The sequence below is a fragment of the Podarcis cretensis genome (assembly GCF_951804945.1).
Source record: "Podarcis cretensis genome assembly, chromosome: 1".
Classification (NCBI taxonomy): domain Eukaryota; kingdom Metazoa; phylum Chordata; class Lepidosauria; order Squamata; family Lacertidae; genus Podarcis; species Podarcis cretensis.
The window spans coordinates 93309063-93327222 of record NC_137170.1 but is presented as its reverse complement, the minus strand read 5'-3'; the positions used below and the strand labels follow the sequence as shown (position 1 = coordinate 93327222).

At 44.0% G+C, this 18160-nt stretch overlaps 1 protein-coding gene across 7 annotated transcripts in view; it reads left to right on the top strand.

Annotated features, from left to right (window-relative positions):
- Positions 1–18160, top strand: part of CLASP1 (cytoplasmic linker associated protein 1) — a 171212-nt gene that overhangs the window by 22868 nt on the left and 130184 nt on the right. For all 7 annotated transcript variants that reach the window (XM_079968491.1, XM_079968494.1, XM_079968493.1 and 4 more), the window contains exon 2: positions 5441–5931. In XM_079968491.1, the coding sequence (XP_079824617.1) occupies positions 5737–5931 (195 nt within the window). In that variant the 5' untranslated portion in view covers positions 5441–5736. The remainder of the gene's footprint in view (positions 1–5440; positions 5932–18160) is intronic.

The window sequence follows — 18160 nt, the reverse complement described above, 5'->3', positions numbered from 1 at the left end:
ATAAGATAGCCCAGGAACTCTACCTGTGGAACGGCGATCTGGCACTTTTCCCTCTTTACCTTGAGCCCAGCCTCTTGGAACCTGGTCAGCACGGCACGGAGGCGCTCGAACAGCTGCTGGTGTGAGTCTGCAGACACCAAGACGTCATCAAAATATGGTACCACGCCCGGAAGCCCTTGCAGGAGACGCTCCATAAGGCTTTGGAAGATGCCAGGAGCCACACTCACCCCGAACTGCAACCGGTGGCAACGGAATGCCCCCCGGTGGGTGACGATCGTCTGGGCTTCAGCAGTGGCATCATCGACGGGCAGTTGTTGATAGGCTTGGGCAAGGTCCAGCTTAGCGAAGACCTTACCCTCACCCAGGGAATGCAGCAGGTGTTGGACAACAGGAACCGGATAAGCGTGCTGCTGAAGTGCCTTGTTGATCGTGCACTTGTAGTCAGCGCAGATTCTCACTGACCCATCTGGCTTGACAGGCGTGACGATGGGGGTTTCCCACTTGGCGTGGTCAACCGGCTCCAAAACTCCTTGGGTGATCAGTTTGTCCAGTTGTTCGTCCACCTTAGCCTTGAGAGCAAAGGGAACCCGGCGTGGCTTTAGCTTGATGGGGGCGACTTGTGGATCAAAGCTAAAGGAGATGGGCGTACCTGTATATTGCCCCAAGGTGCCGTCGAAAACCTCGGCAAAGTCTTTGACCAGACCCTCAGTCTCTGCGTTAGAGATGCAGTTGATGCCGGTGACTTCCAGGCCGAGGGCATCAAACCAGTCTAGCCCTAGGAGGCTTGGCCGCTGACCTTCGACCACCACCAACCGGAGCAGGCCCGAAAAATCCTTGAAGGCAAACCGGAACCGGCCAACGCCTACCACGGGAATGTCGTTTCCCTGGTAGTCTCTCAGGTGTACACGGTGAGAGTCGAGTTGCCTTTTGGACACTCTGGGTACCAGTCTTTTGATGGTGCTCCATGACACGATGGACAGGGCAGACCCGGTGTCGATCTCCATGTCACATGGAGCTCCTTCAATGAGCACCGTGACGTTCAGCTTGCGTCGCGTAGGCGAGTCGGTTTGGCCAATCGTGGTTCCAGACGGGCAGCGGCAGTTGGTGAGAGCGAAACAACTTTCCTTGGCAGACTGGAGTGAAGACTTGGACTTGCGAGTCGATGAAGGGGGGGTGTCAGACGGAGCCGATCGGCAGACCTTAGCGATGTGGCCCCTTCTGGAACACTTCCTACAGATGGCGTCTCTGAATCGACACTTGGCACGGGAATGGTTGCCTCCACAGCCGGCACATTCCGGTTGGCCCTTGGACTTCTGCTGGAACTTTCTGCGCTCCCGCTTTGTCTGGTGCACATCATCGTCTTCACTGGAGGATGCCTCATCACTCCTGGCCTCTTCATGATGCACCGGAACTGGCTCCCTAGCAAGACGCGGGCTGCTGGACTTGCGGATCTCCTGGGCGGAGCGTTCAGCAGCTTCTGAGGCCACAGCCTCCTCAATGGCTTTCTGTAGCGTGAGGTCTGGCTTGGCGAGGAGACGCCGTTGCAGATGGATGTCCCGGACCCCGCAGACGATTCGATCCATCAGGGCATCGTCTAAGTCTCGGAACTCACAGTGCATTGCAGCCTGTCGCAGGGCGGTGGTGTAGTTGTTGATTGACTCCCCCTCTGCCTGGTTCCGGTGGTAGAACGCATGGCGGGCAGCAATTTTGGACGGCTTTGGTGCGTAGTGGTTGCGGAGCTTCTCTTGGATCGTGTCCCATGGTGTTGCCTGGACTGCTTCAGGCGCAACCAATGCTCGGGCCATCTCAAACACCTCAGGCCCACAGAGGCTGAGGAATAGGCCCCGCTTCCGATCCTTTGATACTGCTGTCAGCTCGTTGGCTTGGAGGTAGCAGTCGAACTGAGCGAGGTAGGAGTCCCATGATTCAGAGGCTGGCGCAAACGGCGGTAGAGGCACAAGTGAAGCCATGATTCCGATGCCGGCGTGAAGGGCGATGGATGGAACACAGTGCTCTTAGCCAGAACAGTCAGCTCTGAATTGGTTCTGTTCAGTGATTTCGCTCAGTGATTTTGCTCAGTTCAGAGGCTGGCCGCATCTGGCTGTGCTCTGATGTCCATCGATACCATCCTCGTCGCCAGTGTTAGGTTGTGGGTTGACATAGCAGACGACACAGCAATTTCTCCAAGTAGCTCTTTATTTTGTAAACTGGAATAGAACTAACTGCAAACAGCTCAGCTGGCCTGCTTTTATAGGCAGCCGGCTGTCAACATTGTAGCAACAACAGCCCAGCGTTTCCCGCCTAAAATAACTGACGTGGACCTGAGTGAAAACTATCTACAGACCTGAGTGAAAACTATATACAGTATCCCCCTGCTGGCCCAGGGTATTTTGATGTTTTTGCCCACTTGTCTAGTGCTCTGGGACTTTGTTTTGTGTCTTTGGATTCAGCGAGGGACGTTTGTGCAGAGTCGGTATTATTTAAAGAAACAGTCTTTTTTTGTAAGCTAATTGTTTATGGAGAAGGGTATACATTATCTCTAAGTCCAGCCTTCCCGAACCTGGTGTGTTCCAGATACTTTGGACTGCAGCTCCCATCAGCTCTAGCCAGCATGGCCAATGGTCAGGGATGACAAGAGGCATAGTCCCAACACATTTGGAACTCACCAGGGCAGGGAAGGCTGTTTTGAATAGACAACATACAGGTCCTGACTGCTGGAGAAGTTTTGTCATTTCACTGACGGTCGGGGCTCTTTATTTAAAAAAAAAAAAAAAAGGAAAAGAGATCTGCAGCAATGATGACCTAGAAATACAGTCTGTGAGGAAAGACACTTTGCTGACACTCTGCTCTTCAGATAAAAGTCAATTAGGATGTATTATTGTACTGTATTGTTTTTGTACTGGGTGATGCCTGTAGGTTTGCCCTGATTGTTTACTTGGCAAGAGATGTGCTTTACAGCTGTCTGATTAACACGCCCCCCCCCCCCGCCGGCCGCCCTTCTCTTTTGAACTGAGCTTGACCTGTTTTCCTTCAAGTATGCCCTACTTTCTATACATCCAGGAGCTTCAGATGTTATCATTAAGCAGCTTATTTTTCTTTACATTAAAAGGCACCTGCAAATAATAGTTTTTAGGATGTGGAGACTCCCCCCCCCCCATTTTTTTTTTAAACCAATGCAAGTGGTACTTTTCTAGCCGCATAAGCAGGGCCACAGGGGAGACTGAAGTTGAAGGGGGTTGTGGTGGTGAAGTGAGGAGTGTGTGTCTGCCAGAATTAATGGAGGGAGGGAGGGAAGGAGAGAGAGAGAGAGAGAGAGAGGGAGAGAGGGAGAGAGGGAGTGAGTGTACTGTATTGGAATATGTGTGAGCAAAGATTCATTTCATTATGGAGGGGGAAGGGAACATAGAGCCTGCAGCTGCTGGTAAAGTGATACAGAAGAGTTGGCAGCATTGTCACGGGGTGGGGGGGGTGAGGAGCCTGCAGTATGTGCTTCCTCTGCCTCTCTTTAAAAGTCCTGTTTGAAAACACAGAAGTTTTTGAAGACACTGACACTTGGAGGAGGGACTGCATTTCTGTGCTAGGGGCAGTGAAGGAATGAAGTGCTCTGCCTTGCTTCAACCAACCTGTTCACTTGCTTGCATGGAATTCCTTTTCCCTATACCTGCCGGGCTGATGCTTGAATACAAGGCCGCGTTAGAAACAGATGCATAATAATTATAATAATAATAATAATAATAGTCATGCTTATAATTTATAATAATATATTAATTACCTGCCATTCACCCTAAGGTCCCAGGGCAGTTCACAGAATAAAATACAGGATAAAAACAAGTAAATAATTAAAACAAAACAGCAAAACAATAATCACCCCTTTGCACAGACACATTTTAAAGGCCTGGTTGAAGTTTTCTTTTTTTTTTTTAATTTTTTGAATTCTCTTTTAGTGTTTTAATTTTTTCTTTTTTTCTTATGTGTTAACTGTTTGTTTTATTGTATTCTGATGTTTTTTGTATGTTTATATACTTTGTGTTTTTCTTCATGTAACCTTTTTCTTTGATAAAACTTAATAAAATATCATTAAAAATAAATAAATAAAGGCCTGGTTGAAGAGGAACATTTTTGCCTGGCACCTAAAATATATGCAGTGGTATACCTCGGGTTAAGTACTTAATTTGTTCCGGAGGTCCGTTCTTAACCTGAAACTGTTCTTAGCCTGAAGCACCACTTTAGCTAATAGGGCCTCCCGCTGCTGCCGCGCTGCCGGAGCACGATTTCTGTTCTCATCCTGAAGCAAAGTTCTTAACCCGAGGTACTATTTCTGGGTTAGCAGAGTCTGTAACTGAAGTGTCTGCAACCTGAAGCATATGTAACCTGAGGTACCACTGTATAATGAACCTCCATTTGGCATCAGTGCAGACCTTGCAGGTACCAGATTTCTCAGGACACATGACCACTATCTTTGGTAGCAGTTTTAAGGCTGCAGTTGTATACACCAAAGAGAGGGAATCTCTGGCCCCTGTCATTGCTGGACTCCATCTCCCATCATCCCTGATTGTTGGCCATGCTGGCTGGAGCTGAAGGGACTAAAGAGTCCAACAGCATCTGAAGGAACACAGGTTCCCCATTCCTGGTATACATACTAATCTGGGAATAAGTCCCATTGAAATCTGCGGGATACACTTCTGAGTAACACTGTACAAGGCTGCATTCAAACATAGAGGTTATGTTGTGGTAATTCTTACATGAATAATTTTATTGGGATGCGGAGGCCAGGATATGGGTAGCGTTCTGGAGGACTGCATGTTGAAACTCCTGACAGTGTGTTATATTTCTCAAAGCAGCAACTAAAAAACATGAAGCTGGCTTCAGGGAGTCATCCAGACTTGCTTTCTCATCTAGACTTGCCCTGTGCTATCGCCAATATGCAAACCTTGCTGTCACTTGCTCTGTGTATCTGATGCGCGCACAGACAGAACAGGAGGCGACTGCTTCTGCGGTTCTTTCTCAAGCGTTTTTTCTCTTTCTTTTGGTCATGTCTGATTTCAGCAGACAGCACCCATGGCAAAGTATCCATCTCTCCATACAGTTGACAGCCAGAAATCCATATTATAATTTGTTGACTGCATTGTTGTTGTTGAACAAAATGTGGGTTTCTTTTTTGTTTGTCTACTTGTGTTTTTTTCCTTAGCAGTTGATGCCCCTTATAACAGGATTAGCTCCTTTTTCTTCTTTGGGGCAGAATGCAGTGCTGTGTAAGACATGAGAATAGTTGCAAGGAATGGTTGCAAGGGAACAGATAGATAAATTACTACTTTTTTAAAAAAAAACCACACACAACATGACAGCTTTAAGTATCTCAGCTGGGACTTTATGCTGTTTGGCTGTTTGCTTTCTTCCTAGTTTGCCTCTAACCTTTCCCTCTTTTAAAATTTTCTTTCAGGATGGACTGCTGAACAGAGAAGCATCACAGACCTGGTCATACAGCACGGCTGGTCCGCTCCCAGCTTTATTTATCTATTACTAGTTATTTTGAATTGAACTTTTAATAACCTGCCAGCTGCTCTTCAGACACACATGGTGCATTGTTGCCATTCCCAGAATCACGTCTTTGAAATCCAGGCCCTTGGTAACCTTCATCGAACAAAGAGGCGACCTAGAGGAGACATCTGCAGCAGGACTTTTCAAACCTGCTGCCCTCTAGCTTCTCCACTGGCTGTGCTGTTTTCCTAGCACAACATGGAGCCCACCATGGAGGGTTGCTTGGTCCAGGTTCTGCAGAAGGATGTTGGGAAGAGACTTCAGGTTGGCCAAGAACTGATAGACTATTTCTCAGATAAACAGAAATCTGCCGATCTGGAACATGATCAGACCATGCTGGATAAAATGGTTGATGGCCTTGCTACCTCGTGGGTAAATTCCAGCAATTATAAGGTAAGACTGATGTGCAGAGATGGGATTGCTAAGGTCAAATGTTGCTTCAACTCTGGCTGGTTCGTTCGTGCAAGCTTCTATCAACAGTTATGGAACAGAGACATCACTCTTCGCTTTATAGCTTGCAAATCCTCTTGATCCCATGCATTTCTTGGTGATCTGTAGCCGATGTAACAGCAAGTTTGGAATTTTGTGGCGTTTCATTTCTGAAAATGTATGCAACCCACACTGCAGAACTCAAAATAAATTAAAAGAAAAAATAACCCCCCACACCTTTTACTGATGGAAATAAAAACAGGATCTTCATTACTGGGTTGGATCAGGGTTCTTTCTTGTAATGGTGAATATCTGCTGGATTTTCAAGCTCCTTTAGAGATACCCTGTTGCAACAATACTTGTACGAAAGTCAACTTGGAAAGGGCCTATGCATGAGGGCATAATTTAAAAATGCAAGAAATACAGGAACATCAGCCCTGTGTCACACTCTCTCACCCCACCCCCTTCCATAATGTGCAGAATAACTTGCTGCGTTCCCTTTCCTGGTGTTATTACATGGTGGGTTTTTTAGACACTGCTTTAATTGTGCTACACGTTATGGAAGGGCCAGCTATTTTTAGTGGCAGCTTGGTATAATCATCCTAACCCAGCCTTCGCCAGCTTGGTGTCCCCCAGGTGTTTTGGATTACAATTCCCATCAGTTATATTGACTAGGGATGATGGGAGTTGTAGTCCAAAACATCTGGAGGGCACCAGGTTGGCAAAGGGTATTCTACCCTAATCAGCATTCTTCAAGGCCTTCTGCAGGTCTTTCCCATCCCTACAGCAGTTTATTTTAACTGGAAATATTGGGGCTTAGACCCAAGGCTTTCTGCCTTCAGAGCTTTCTGCCTTCTACCACTGAGCTATTACCCTATTTAATGTTGACTAAATACTTGAAATTCACAGCTGAATCTTCTTGAGTGTCAGTTTGTTTTATCTGAGATATTGTCTGAAATAGTTTCATTAGCAGGAGCCGTGGCCTGACTTCTGCACATCAGCAGTACAGTTCCAGGTCAAATGGGATTCTAGATTGCATTTGTCTACATTTCACATACCCTACTTTTCCCCCATCATAAGATGATGGTTATCTGGCCAAATGTTTAAGGCAGCCTTGCCTACGTTGGTGCCCTCTAAATGTTGTTGGATTCTAACTCCCATCAGCTTCTGCCAGTATGGTCAGTGGTCAAGGAATGATGGAAGTTGTAGTCTAGTGTTATCTGGAGAGAAAGTGGACATGGGGAAAGCTGCTGTGAATGGCTTTCAACATGGAGCTAACCAGTTACATCATAAGCCCAAGAGTAATTCAGAAAGAATATAACAGGTGGAAAAAAGTGTAACTTTGGGGCTGGTTGTTGTTCATTGTTACCTCAGTGGAGAGATAACAGGATGTGGATCTTTAAGTATTGGTCACTGCCATATGGGCCCTATATATAACTTCTTGGTTATCTAACTCCTGGTGGCAAGTGCTACAGTTGTTAGCAAATAGTTCACATGTGGGTAGTTTCAGTGAAGCCTTAAATAGTCATTATGAAGGGAACATGGTTTGGAGATGGTATCATAGTTAAAAGATATTCTGATAACAAAGAACATTATAAGTAGGCCCTTTCTTCTATCATAAATTGGAAACGGGGGCTCTCCTCTCTTGAGTTGAGAAAATCTTTTGAGGATGTTCAACCCTGAAGGCTGAAGAGAGGTAGTCATAGACATCTCTCCATGTTTATCCTAATCTGTGACAGTGACAGAGGGTGTAAGGAATATCTGAAGCGGAGGAGGGTTAATACTGACTAATATTTGGATTCTGTGTTTAAATGATGCTAAATTAAAATAGTGGTGTTGTAGGAAACGAAATTGTTCCATTTGTGCAAGGACTTCCATTTGCACAGCAGTACTTCCCCCTGTTCTCCACCAAGGCAGATTTACAGGGATTGTGGCAGGAGAGGAGAGGGAAGGGAAGTTCTGTTGCACAACCAGAAGTCTTTACTCAAATTGGATGGTTTCATTGGATACAACCTATACAATTTAGCTGCCCCAAATTACCTTGTGAAGCGGTCCTTAGAAGTGTATCACTATAAACTACAGTCGTATCTTGGATCCCAAACTCCTTGCGAGTCAAACGTTTTGGATCCCAAACGCCAAACTGAACGTCCGACACGGCTTCCAATTGGCTTCTTGCAGCTAATCGGAAGCCACACTTTGGTTTCCGAACGTTTTGGAAGTCGAACCGGGTTCTGGAACAGGTTCGATTCGACAACCAAGGTACAACTGTGCTCTTAATTCAACACTTCTGGCGGGAAAGAGTTCATTAGACAGATACTGTTTGAAAGAGACTGGCAGGAAATGAAAACTAACAGCTGATGATAAAACAGAGCTAGGAGAATTATTTCAAATTCCTTGGATTAATTGTAGCCTATCACACAGAGGGTGGTTGCGAGGACAAATGCAGAAGAGAAGAGAAAGCACTCTGAAATTTATAGTTCTACTGAATTTATTTCTAGAGCCAAACCTTTGAAAATATCACATACATAATTTGATAACAGCATTTTCTCCAAATCATATCTTTCCCCCTTCCCCCTTCTTACATGCTCCTTATTATTTTTGTACTTTGGTTATATCTGTAGAGACCTGGGATAAAAAGACTTTGGTTATGGCAATCCTAATTACCGTATTTTTTGCACCATAACACTCACTTTTTTCCTCCTAGAAAGTAAGGGGAAATGTCTGTGCGTGTTATGGAGCGAATGCCTACGGATGGTGGGGGGATCTGCTGCAGTCGTGAGCAGAGGATCCATGGTTCCCCTTCCTTCCCTCCTCCGTGTTTCGCTTTGAAACAGGAAAGCGGGAGAAAAACCGCTGAGTGGGGGGGAGGAGAGGGACAGAGAGCCTGCTTGCTTTAAAGGAGCAAAGCGGGAGAGGAGAGGAGCCTTCTCCTCTTATACCCCTCTTCTGCATTATTAGCAGCATCCTTCTCCACCCACCCCACGTGTGTTCCTTGTCCCTTGAGTGCTTTTCCTTCCCTCCCCACTTAAAACATGGTTACAAAGCACGGATCCACATGGATCCTCAGGATTTTTGCATTGGGCTACCCCGAACTCACCGTCAGATCACATGTCTGTGGCCACAGCATGAACCACAAAAATCATATATCCACTGTTTCGTTTAGAATATTTTTTTTTCTTGTTTTCCTCTAAAAACTATGTGCGTGTTATGGTCAGGTGCGTGTTATAGAGCGAAAAATACGGTAACTTCTTTCCTCTTTGGCCTTCTCTGAAAGTATTCTGGTTGTTCACAGGCTCTGTCATTTTCTTTAGCTTGCCCCCTCATACCAGTCTTTGCTTGCCCTTTCCCATCACTTTCAACTTAGTAACATGCACCCTTTCTTTTTTTACACTACGTTCTCCCTTAACCACACCACAGTTGGGTCAGGGCTGTTCTGTGCCTGCACCTACCGATGCAGCTGGCGATACTGTGCTATAGTTGTGCATAAGCTATGCGCCGTTCCCCAAGATGGCTCTCACAGCCATGTTTTTCACTCCCTTGTGGCCTCATCTCATCATACTTTGGTAATGTAGGAATGCAGAGAGGATCTGGGACACGGGACAGAGAGGATCAAGTGGATAAATAGTAATAACAAATGCTCTTCCCTCTCTGCCCCCCCCCCATTCTGGATTCTGATGATGAATTTGTTCTCTGCAACACGAGATGCTACTAATGCCCCATGAACGGAGGGGGTTGGCGGAGAACGTAAATACAGACAGAAGCAGATTGACATCTGCATTGTTTGTTATGGGGCATTGCTGGAGGTTTATTTTGCTTTGTATAATTGAGGGGTGGAACAGATGGCTTGAACTTAGTTTAAAGTGGGGTGTCTCTTAAAATTACTCGTCTGTAGCAATCATCATTCAGCTGCTTTAAGAAGCAGACATGCTTTCTGAAGCATGCTTTTTGTTCTGTTGAAGTTCAGTGGAGGAAAGGAAACATGGAATTAGCTTGATGATGATGATGATGATGATGATGATGATGTGAAATGGACAGTGTTAACGTGTTCTTCCACTAAAGCAAGCTATATGATCTATGAACTTGATGAGACTTAGGAAGGAAGGTGGAATCAATGTTGACAGCTGAATAGGACTTATTTGTTGTGTAAGTTTGAATGGATGCTCTCTTTTATAGCACTCCTTATTCCAAAGTATCACAATCTAATAGGACATGACAAAGGCCCACTACAATATTCCAGTTGCCCTTCAATTGGTCTCCAGTCTCAAAAGTCTTTTGCCAACAGTTGTAATATAAATAAATATAATTTATTTATGGTGTGCTAACAAGGGAAAAACAAGTTACAGAATATAAAACAAATAAGTTTGTTGAATGGCAGGGGGGAAGCATAACTGTTAATGTGAAATAGCTACATTTAGGTATTTTGCCCTGGGAATTAAAAATTGGAGCTCTCTGTCGGAACAATCAGAAGATACTTTGGAGATCGATTAGTGAAAGTCTGTGTAATGGGGTAAATCAGATTTTCTCTAGTCCTTCCTGATACAAAACCAACAGGTGTGATTCCACTAATGTTTAGTAGTTTGTGGGTCAGATATGTTAATATGACCAACCAAACACAGCCGCTGTGTTGGGCTGTGTTGCTTTTGTTTATATATGAATATTTTAATGAGTAAAAAAAAGAATGTTTGTCAATAATCAGGTTAGAAAGTCAAGGTTTGCCTTGTTGACTTAAGTTATTTTCACTTTTCCCACTTTTGTGGCATGAGTAAATCTTTGCATGGGGGAGACAGAGGTTAGGTCAGGTGAGAAGTTCCTGGCCAGCCTTAACCTTCTCTGCATTTGTGCTGCTTAGCTGTGTGTACAAACCTCTAAAGTAACACCTCTCTGAAGATGTTAGCACATCTTTTTTGTTTTTGTGTGTCTGAATTTAGCACAGATGTGCCAGTGTGATTTGCATTTGCGGTGTCTTCTGCATGGGCTCCTGACCTACATTTTTCCACGGCAAGCTTTTAAAGGTATAATGAGCAATGCTACATCAAATTTTGCGACAAGAAAACTCAAAACCTTATTTGGGATGCATTTTGATGTTAATGTGGGTAGATTTGCACAAAGGTACTTCATTTGTTTCATTCAGTTCCCTTAACCTGTCAAATATTTGAGAAAGGGGGGGGGGGGGGAGAGAAGGAAGTGAGAGCCATGGAGTAGGGCAGCTAGTGTACAGGAGCGGCCCTTCCTACTGAAGAACTCTCCTCTCCTAGCTGACTTTATTTCCTGTAGAGAAGAAGTGCAGGGCCAGCTTTCGCATGAAAATTATGCTTTTGGTAACAGATTCTCAAGTAGGCACCCTACTGGGTATGGAAGTCCTGTCATTTTGATAGCTTTTTTGCCTTGGGTGCAAAAATATCTAATGTTCGCCCACTTAATTTTATTTATTCATAAGAGTATTTCTAAAGTGCCAACTCCCTTCCCTCTCCCTCCCTCTCTCTTTTCTCTCTCCCCCCCCCCATTATCTATCTATCTATCTATCTATCTATCTATCTATCTATCTAACGGCAAAACAGTAAGAGCGTTAAAGCTTTATAAAATCATAAAATGCAGAACAGAAGGTGTTAAAGAAGGACTGAACATTTTTTATGTATGCAACAACGGCAGCAAGGATACTTATCGCTAAGAATTGGAAAACTCAAGATCTACCCACACTGGAAGAGTGGCAGATGCAGCTGATGGACTATATGCAACTGGCCGAGATGACTGGTAGAATCCGTGACCTGGGAGAAGAGAGGGTTGAGGTGGACTGGAGGAAATTCAAGATTTATTTACAAAAATATTGTAATTTGGTTGAATGCTAAGAAGGATGCTAGATCATAAATAATTGCCTACCATTGAATTAGATCTGATTTTGACGATAAGTGAGATTAAGGAAAATATAAACTTTTTGGAGAATTGCTAGATTTTATTTAAATGAGTGGAGATAAGATTGTAAACAAGTGGGTAATTTGCCTGAAAAATTTCTTTTTTGTAATGATGTAAGTGGGAGCGGGAGATGCGAGGGAGTCCAAAGAAGCGACAAAATTATGTTATGATATAAGTAATGTTGTTTAATATTTACGCATTTGTTTTTAAATTTTTTTAATAAATTTGCATTAAAAAAAAAAGAACAGATGACCATCACGGAACTAAATTGCAGTGGTACCTCAGGTTAAGTACTTAATTCGTTCCGGAGGTCCGTTCTTAACCTGAAACTGTTCTTAAGCTGAAGCACCACTTTAGCTAATGGGGCCTCCAGCTGCCGGAGCCTGATTTCTGTTCTTATCCTGAAGCAAAGTTCTTAACCTGAAGCACTATTTCTGGGTTAGCGGAGTGTGTAACCTGAAGCGTATGTAACCTGAGGTACCACTGTAGTTCTCTGAAAATGCCTCACAAACAGGTGAGGAAATATCAAAATTGTAGGTGCTCGTCTGCTTTCAATGGCAACAGTGTATTGGCACCACTACACCAAAAACATTAGCTTGCGTAGAAACTAAACAAATATTGGATGACTGCAGGACAATCAGGAGGGCTTCTCTAGATGATGGCCGCGGTCTGGCTGGTGTCTAAGTGACATGGCAGTCCTTCAGGTAACCTGGTCCTAAGCTGTTTATGGCTTTATACACCTTGAACATAGCTTAGTAAGGTACTGGGAGCCAAAAGCTGGACCACCCGCCGCATTCGGCAGCACCTGCAGTTTTTGAACCAAACTGCTTCCAGTTTTCTGTGGTTTTGATTTGAATTCTGTGTTCCCTAATCCTTTTTTGATGATGCTGTTGGTTTTGACTTGTCTGTTGCTTTGCTAGGTCTATGCTACCCAATATATAGATATTTTCTGCAGGTACATGGGCATTGCCAGAAAAATGAGTATCTCTGGGAGGGGGAAAGGCAAGCAAGTGGGGTTAATGTTGTTCCAATCCCCCTTCATTTGATTTCATTGACCTGAGCTGTAAAGCCGTTGCATTTCTGCGGTTGCTTATGGCAGGGAGTGGGTGTGAGGGAGAGTCAGGGTGGGAATGTTAACATTTGGTAGCTTTCAGATATTCATAATAGAGGAGCAGGGTGGTGGGCAGAATCATGCTTTTAATAATGAGCAGTCCAGACAACAGTATCTTTCAGCTCTTCCCAGTGGCTTGCCAGCATGTTATGAAATTCTAGCCTGTAGGCCACGTATTTCTGAGGGAAGGACAGGAAGGGAAAAAAGAGACCTTGTGTGGAAATATTTAGACCAAAATGTGACCCTTGTTTGCAGTTTTTAATTGGGGAGTGTGAAGAAAGAACACCTTTGAAAAACGTATTTTTAACCTTTGTTTTCTATAAGACACAATGAGAAGTTCTGCAGGAAAAAAAGGGGTTTCCCCCCTTTTCTTTTTGAGTTTTACTAATAGAGTTCACTTTCTCAAATGAAAGTGGATTTCAGCTTAGGCACGCTGTTTTGAGAATATTTATTGCCTTCTGCATTCCTGCTAGTGACTTTGACCTGTATTGTGCTGTTTTGTCCAAAGCTGATATAAGTGCCTGGAAAAAAAATCCTGCCATCAAAACAAAATTGCTGGGGCTTGAGTTTGTTTGTTGTAAGTTTGCCAGATGAAATATGCTTCGTATATAAGTGTAGTGTTACTCCCTCACAATGCTAATCCGGCCTGTGAATTTTTTTTACAGCCAGCTTGGTTATCACCATTGCAATTCTTCTGTGAACTTTAATTCCTGTTTTGCAGAACTCAAGGACAATTGGTATGTGGGCAGCAGCATAAACATAGCCTTGCTGGGATAGACAGCCAGCCTGTCTAGCTTAGTTTAGATCGGTGTGCTATATACTAGTTTTCCCCTAACCTGGTGCCCTCCAGATGTGGTCTGATTATTTGAGCTACTGACCTTCTGAATTTTATAGCTATTTACAGCTATTTACAGCATGGAGATATAAATTATCAGATTAAATAGATTATATGTGCATACATGGCTGGGGCTGAGTTAAAAATCTGGTTTCCTTGGTTTTTTAAAATAGAGTTTAAATGAGTTTAAAATAGAGTTTACATTTGCTTCTGCAAGTGTTGTTACTACTACTCTGAAATCCACTTTTGGATGAAGGTGCAGTTTTAGAAATTCAGAAAGTAAAAATTCAATAGCAGATGACCAAATCAGCAATTATTCTTGTCAAACACAATGAGAAGCACCAAACAAGGTGGCTGGACAGGGTTTTCAACAATAGGGGAAGGGGGCTATCATCATGTTATTTGTCAGATGTAGGTGCTGATTTAATGAAAAATTAAGGAAACTTCTTAAATGATGTTGCAGAATCACATCTGCATGTCCTGAGAGTTTTGTCAGCACAGGAGTAGATATCCAGCACTTCTTGAGAGCTGCCACATACAAGATCCACCTAAAGTGGTATATAAGGGATAGTCGGCTATGAACGTGGTTCTGGCATCTCGCATGTCTTACCTGTCTTGACACTGCTTGTTTTATATGAAACTGCTGTACTGCAAATAGGACTCCCCATAGCATGTGTGGGCGAGTGAGTGGAATTAACCCTTGGAGAGAGAGACAGCGGGTGTGAATAGGACAGAGTGGTCAAAGGGTAACTGATCCCTGTTAGATGATCTTGAATATGTGTCCTATAAGAAGCGCATGGAATGTAGAAGGAATGGAACAAGAGAGGATGTGCTGTGCTGCATTTGACTCACAGCCATGCTTTGCTCTTTTTGTTTATATCCCCTTTCAGTGGCAGATAACAAGAGTTGCCTTGTAAAAACTGTAGTATGTTCTGGTGGAAGCTGCCCAGCGTATTGTCTCTCTATTAAATCTATTACTTTGATGTGTTGAATTTTATTTTTTTGGTAATGCTATCTGTAATATTATCATTCACTGGCATCCCTGTTAATTGGAATCATTTACCTTTGAATCCCATTGTCTGCAGAACTAGTTCCAGGGGAGGAAAAGGCTGGTTTTGAAAGGCATAATTATGATAAATCTAATAGAGTTTCTTTCTGCTGTTGTCATAGAAATCAAAAGATAAGGGTTTCTTCTCCTTCTCTCAGTTCTGCTAATTGTTCCTTAATGGAAGACTTTGAATGGCTACTGTCAGGGAACTGCCATCGGAGCCAAAGGAGGAGAGAGGGCTCCAGAGGGATGCCGGAGAGGGTCCCAGTAGGGAGAGAGGCAGCCCATCCGCTGGGGAAGGAAATCAGCGTAGCACCAGTGGAGAAGGGGGGCAGATGGGGGAATTGGAGAAAAGGCTCCTGGACTCCTCACCGGAGACCAGCGGGGAGAGCATGGGTCCTCCGCTTCCCACACCCTCCCTGCACAGAAGACTTCCGCGCAGGGAGAGTAGGAGGTGACTGGGCGTCAAAGAACTTCTTTGCTGGAAGAAGTTCAAGAAACGCCCACTGACGGATTCTGCCAGCGACTGAGACAGCCACGAGTGCAAGGCTGTCCAGAGGGAAAGGGTTCAACCAGGCAACCTAGCCAGGAGTGGCGGCAACTTACGCATGAGCAACCCCCTTAGAACCATTACAGCTACCTGCATTGTATAATACAGAAAAGATCTCATCCACATGTTCTGTTAGATAAGGAAGGATATTATTAAATATATATATGCATAAATAGTGGCAGATTACCTTTTTTCAGAGTAATCAGTATTTATAATTATAGCAGAATATTGAGAATATTGAGGTGATGGAGTGGATGAGATCAATACTGGGTCCAGTGGTCAATGAGGGTAGTGTTTGCATGTGCTGTAGAGGGAAGTGAGGGGCAGATGGGGTTCCTCAACCCGGGAAGCTAGCCCATCTAGGAGAAGGTAAACTTTGATCCTAAATGCCCTCTGCCTTGTGGGATATCTTTGGGAGAAGAAAAGACAAGGAGTAAACCCTACGCAAATCTGGAGTGGAGTCCCTAAGACGGTTGGATGGCGCCTTGTACGCCTCCTTCCGGCAACTCCTGCAGCCAAGCCAGTGCCAAATATACTGCTGTGCTTTCTTTGGACTACACCCGTGAGGCTGAGAAGGGGGTCTTGTCGTCTGGGCAACACAGGACCAGCCTTGCACCCCAGGTACTTCAGTACTGCTAACTCAGTGGTTTGACTTCACCTCCCGGAGGCGCACTCCCTTGTGTCTCAAGTCAAATGGATGCCAACAATAGCAACCCCATGCCCTTTGGTTGCTGTTGAGAAGAATTGGACCAGTTTAATCCTGAGCGAGCCCTTTTCTTTGTTGCTCATGGGGCACAAACTTTGGGTGCTGCACGTCAAAGGAGGCTTTCTCCCATGGCTGCTTCAGGTTGTGGGTTGCCACTGGTGCAGCCACCCAATCTTAAACAACTCCTAACCCACAATAATACTACAACCAGACTTAACACGGACACTGGCACCAGAGCCTGCAGTAAACCCAGATGCCAACTTTGCTGCCACATACACCCGGACAACACCATTACTGGCCCCAACAACATCACACATACCATCTCGGGACTATTTAATTGCTCATCGTCTAACATTGTGTACGCCATCAAATGCCAACAGTGTCCTTCAGCTCTCTATATTGGACAAACAGGCCAAACCTTACGCCAAAGAATAAACAGACATAAATCTGACATCAGGAACCACAAGACAGAGAAACCAATAGGAGAACACTTCAATCTCCCAGGACATTCTATACAAGATCTCAAAGTAGCTGTTCTATTACAAAGGAATTTCAGAAATAGACTGGAAAGAGAAGCTGCTGAATTGCAACTTATTACCAAACTTAAAACCATGGAGAGACCTGGTCTGAACAAAGACATTGGATTCTTATCTCATTATACATGACAAAGCCATTTTTCACCTTCTCACCCCTTGCTTTTTCCTGTAAGACCTATTGCAGTCGTTAAGAGTCGTCAACAGGCTCATCACAGCTATCTGCCAATCACTCAATCCCACCACCCTTCTGAGTAATACCCCTCCCCACCTTCTCACTATATAGAAGGGTCTGGTGACTTCTGTTTCAGTGTATCTGAAGAAGTGTGCATGCACATGAAAGCTCATACCAAGAACTAACTTAGTTGGTCTTTAAGGTGCTACTGGAAGGAATTTTTTTATTTTGTTTTGACTATGGCAGACCAACACGGCTACCTATCTGTAATTGGCTTTCTCTGTTTGCAATTGCCCTGCCTGCAGTGTTGGTATAGATTACAGTTGAAAATGGTTTTTCAAATTATAACTTAAAATGCTACTTCTGCTCATCAGAGCAGCTGCTTAGGCAGGAAATATATTCTCAGTTGTTTTGACTTTGACCAAATATAGTTGAATGCAAACTACTTTTTAAGCATTAAAGGGAAACCCATTTATAAAAATAAGGTTGGCTGGGTACAATTGGGTACATGTTGTATACTGTGAGCTTGTCTATAGCATACAGTAGGTTCTATATAGCTGAATACAGTTATTTTGGAGTGGCTCTGAATCTCCATCCTTTCTGTTTGGCCTTCAGTCCTCCCCCTTTAAACCTGCATGAAAATGGCATGTTTCCAACTGTTACAGAAAATCTTCTATTGTTATCAAGTGCCATGTTCAAATCTTTCGGCTTCCTTCTTTTCAGTACCAGGGAAGGTCCTAGAACAGATAATTCAACAGTCAGTCTGTGAGCATTTAGAAAAGGATGCTGTGACCAAGCATGTGTTTCTCAAAAATAAGTCATGCCAGACCAATCTGATTTTTTTTTTTTTTTTGGTGGAATTACAAACTTGGTGAATCAGGAAAATGCTGTGGACATAATGCATCTTGATTTCAGTAAGGCTTTTGACAAAGTCCCCCATAATACTCTCGTGAGGAAGCTGGTAAAATGTGGATTGAACGAGGTAACTGTTGGGTTCGGTCAGTCAATCAGCTACAAACCCACCTAATTAGTACTCATTAATGGTTTGTCGTCATCCTGGAGGAGTGCTTGAAGGAGCTGGGTATGTTTAGCCAGGAAAAGAGGAGACTGAGGGGAGATACGATAGCCATCTTCAAATATATTGAGGGCTGTCACATGGAGGAGGGCGCATGCTTGTTTTCTTCTGCTCTAAAGGGTAGTACTCGAATCAATGGCTTCAAGTTGCAAGAAAGGAGATTCTGACTAAACATTTGGAAAAACTTTCTGACGGTAAGAGCTGTTCAGGAATGTAACAGACTCCCATGAGAGGTGGTGGACTCTTCTTC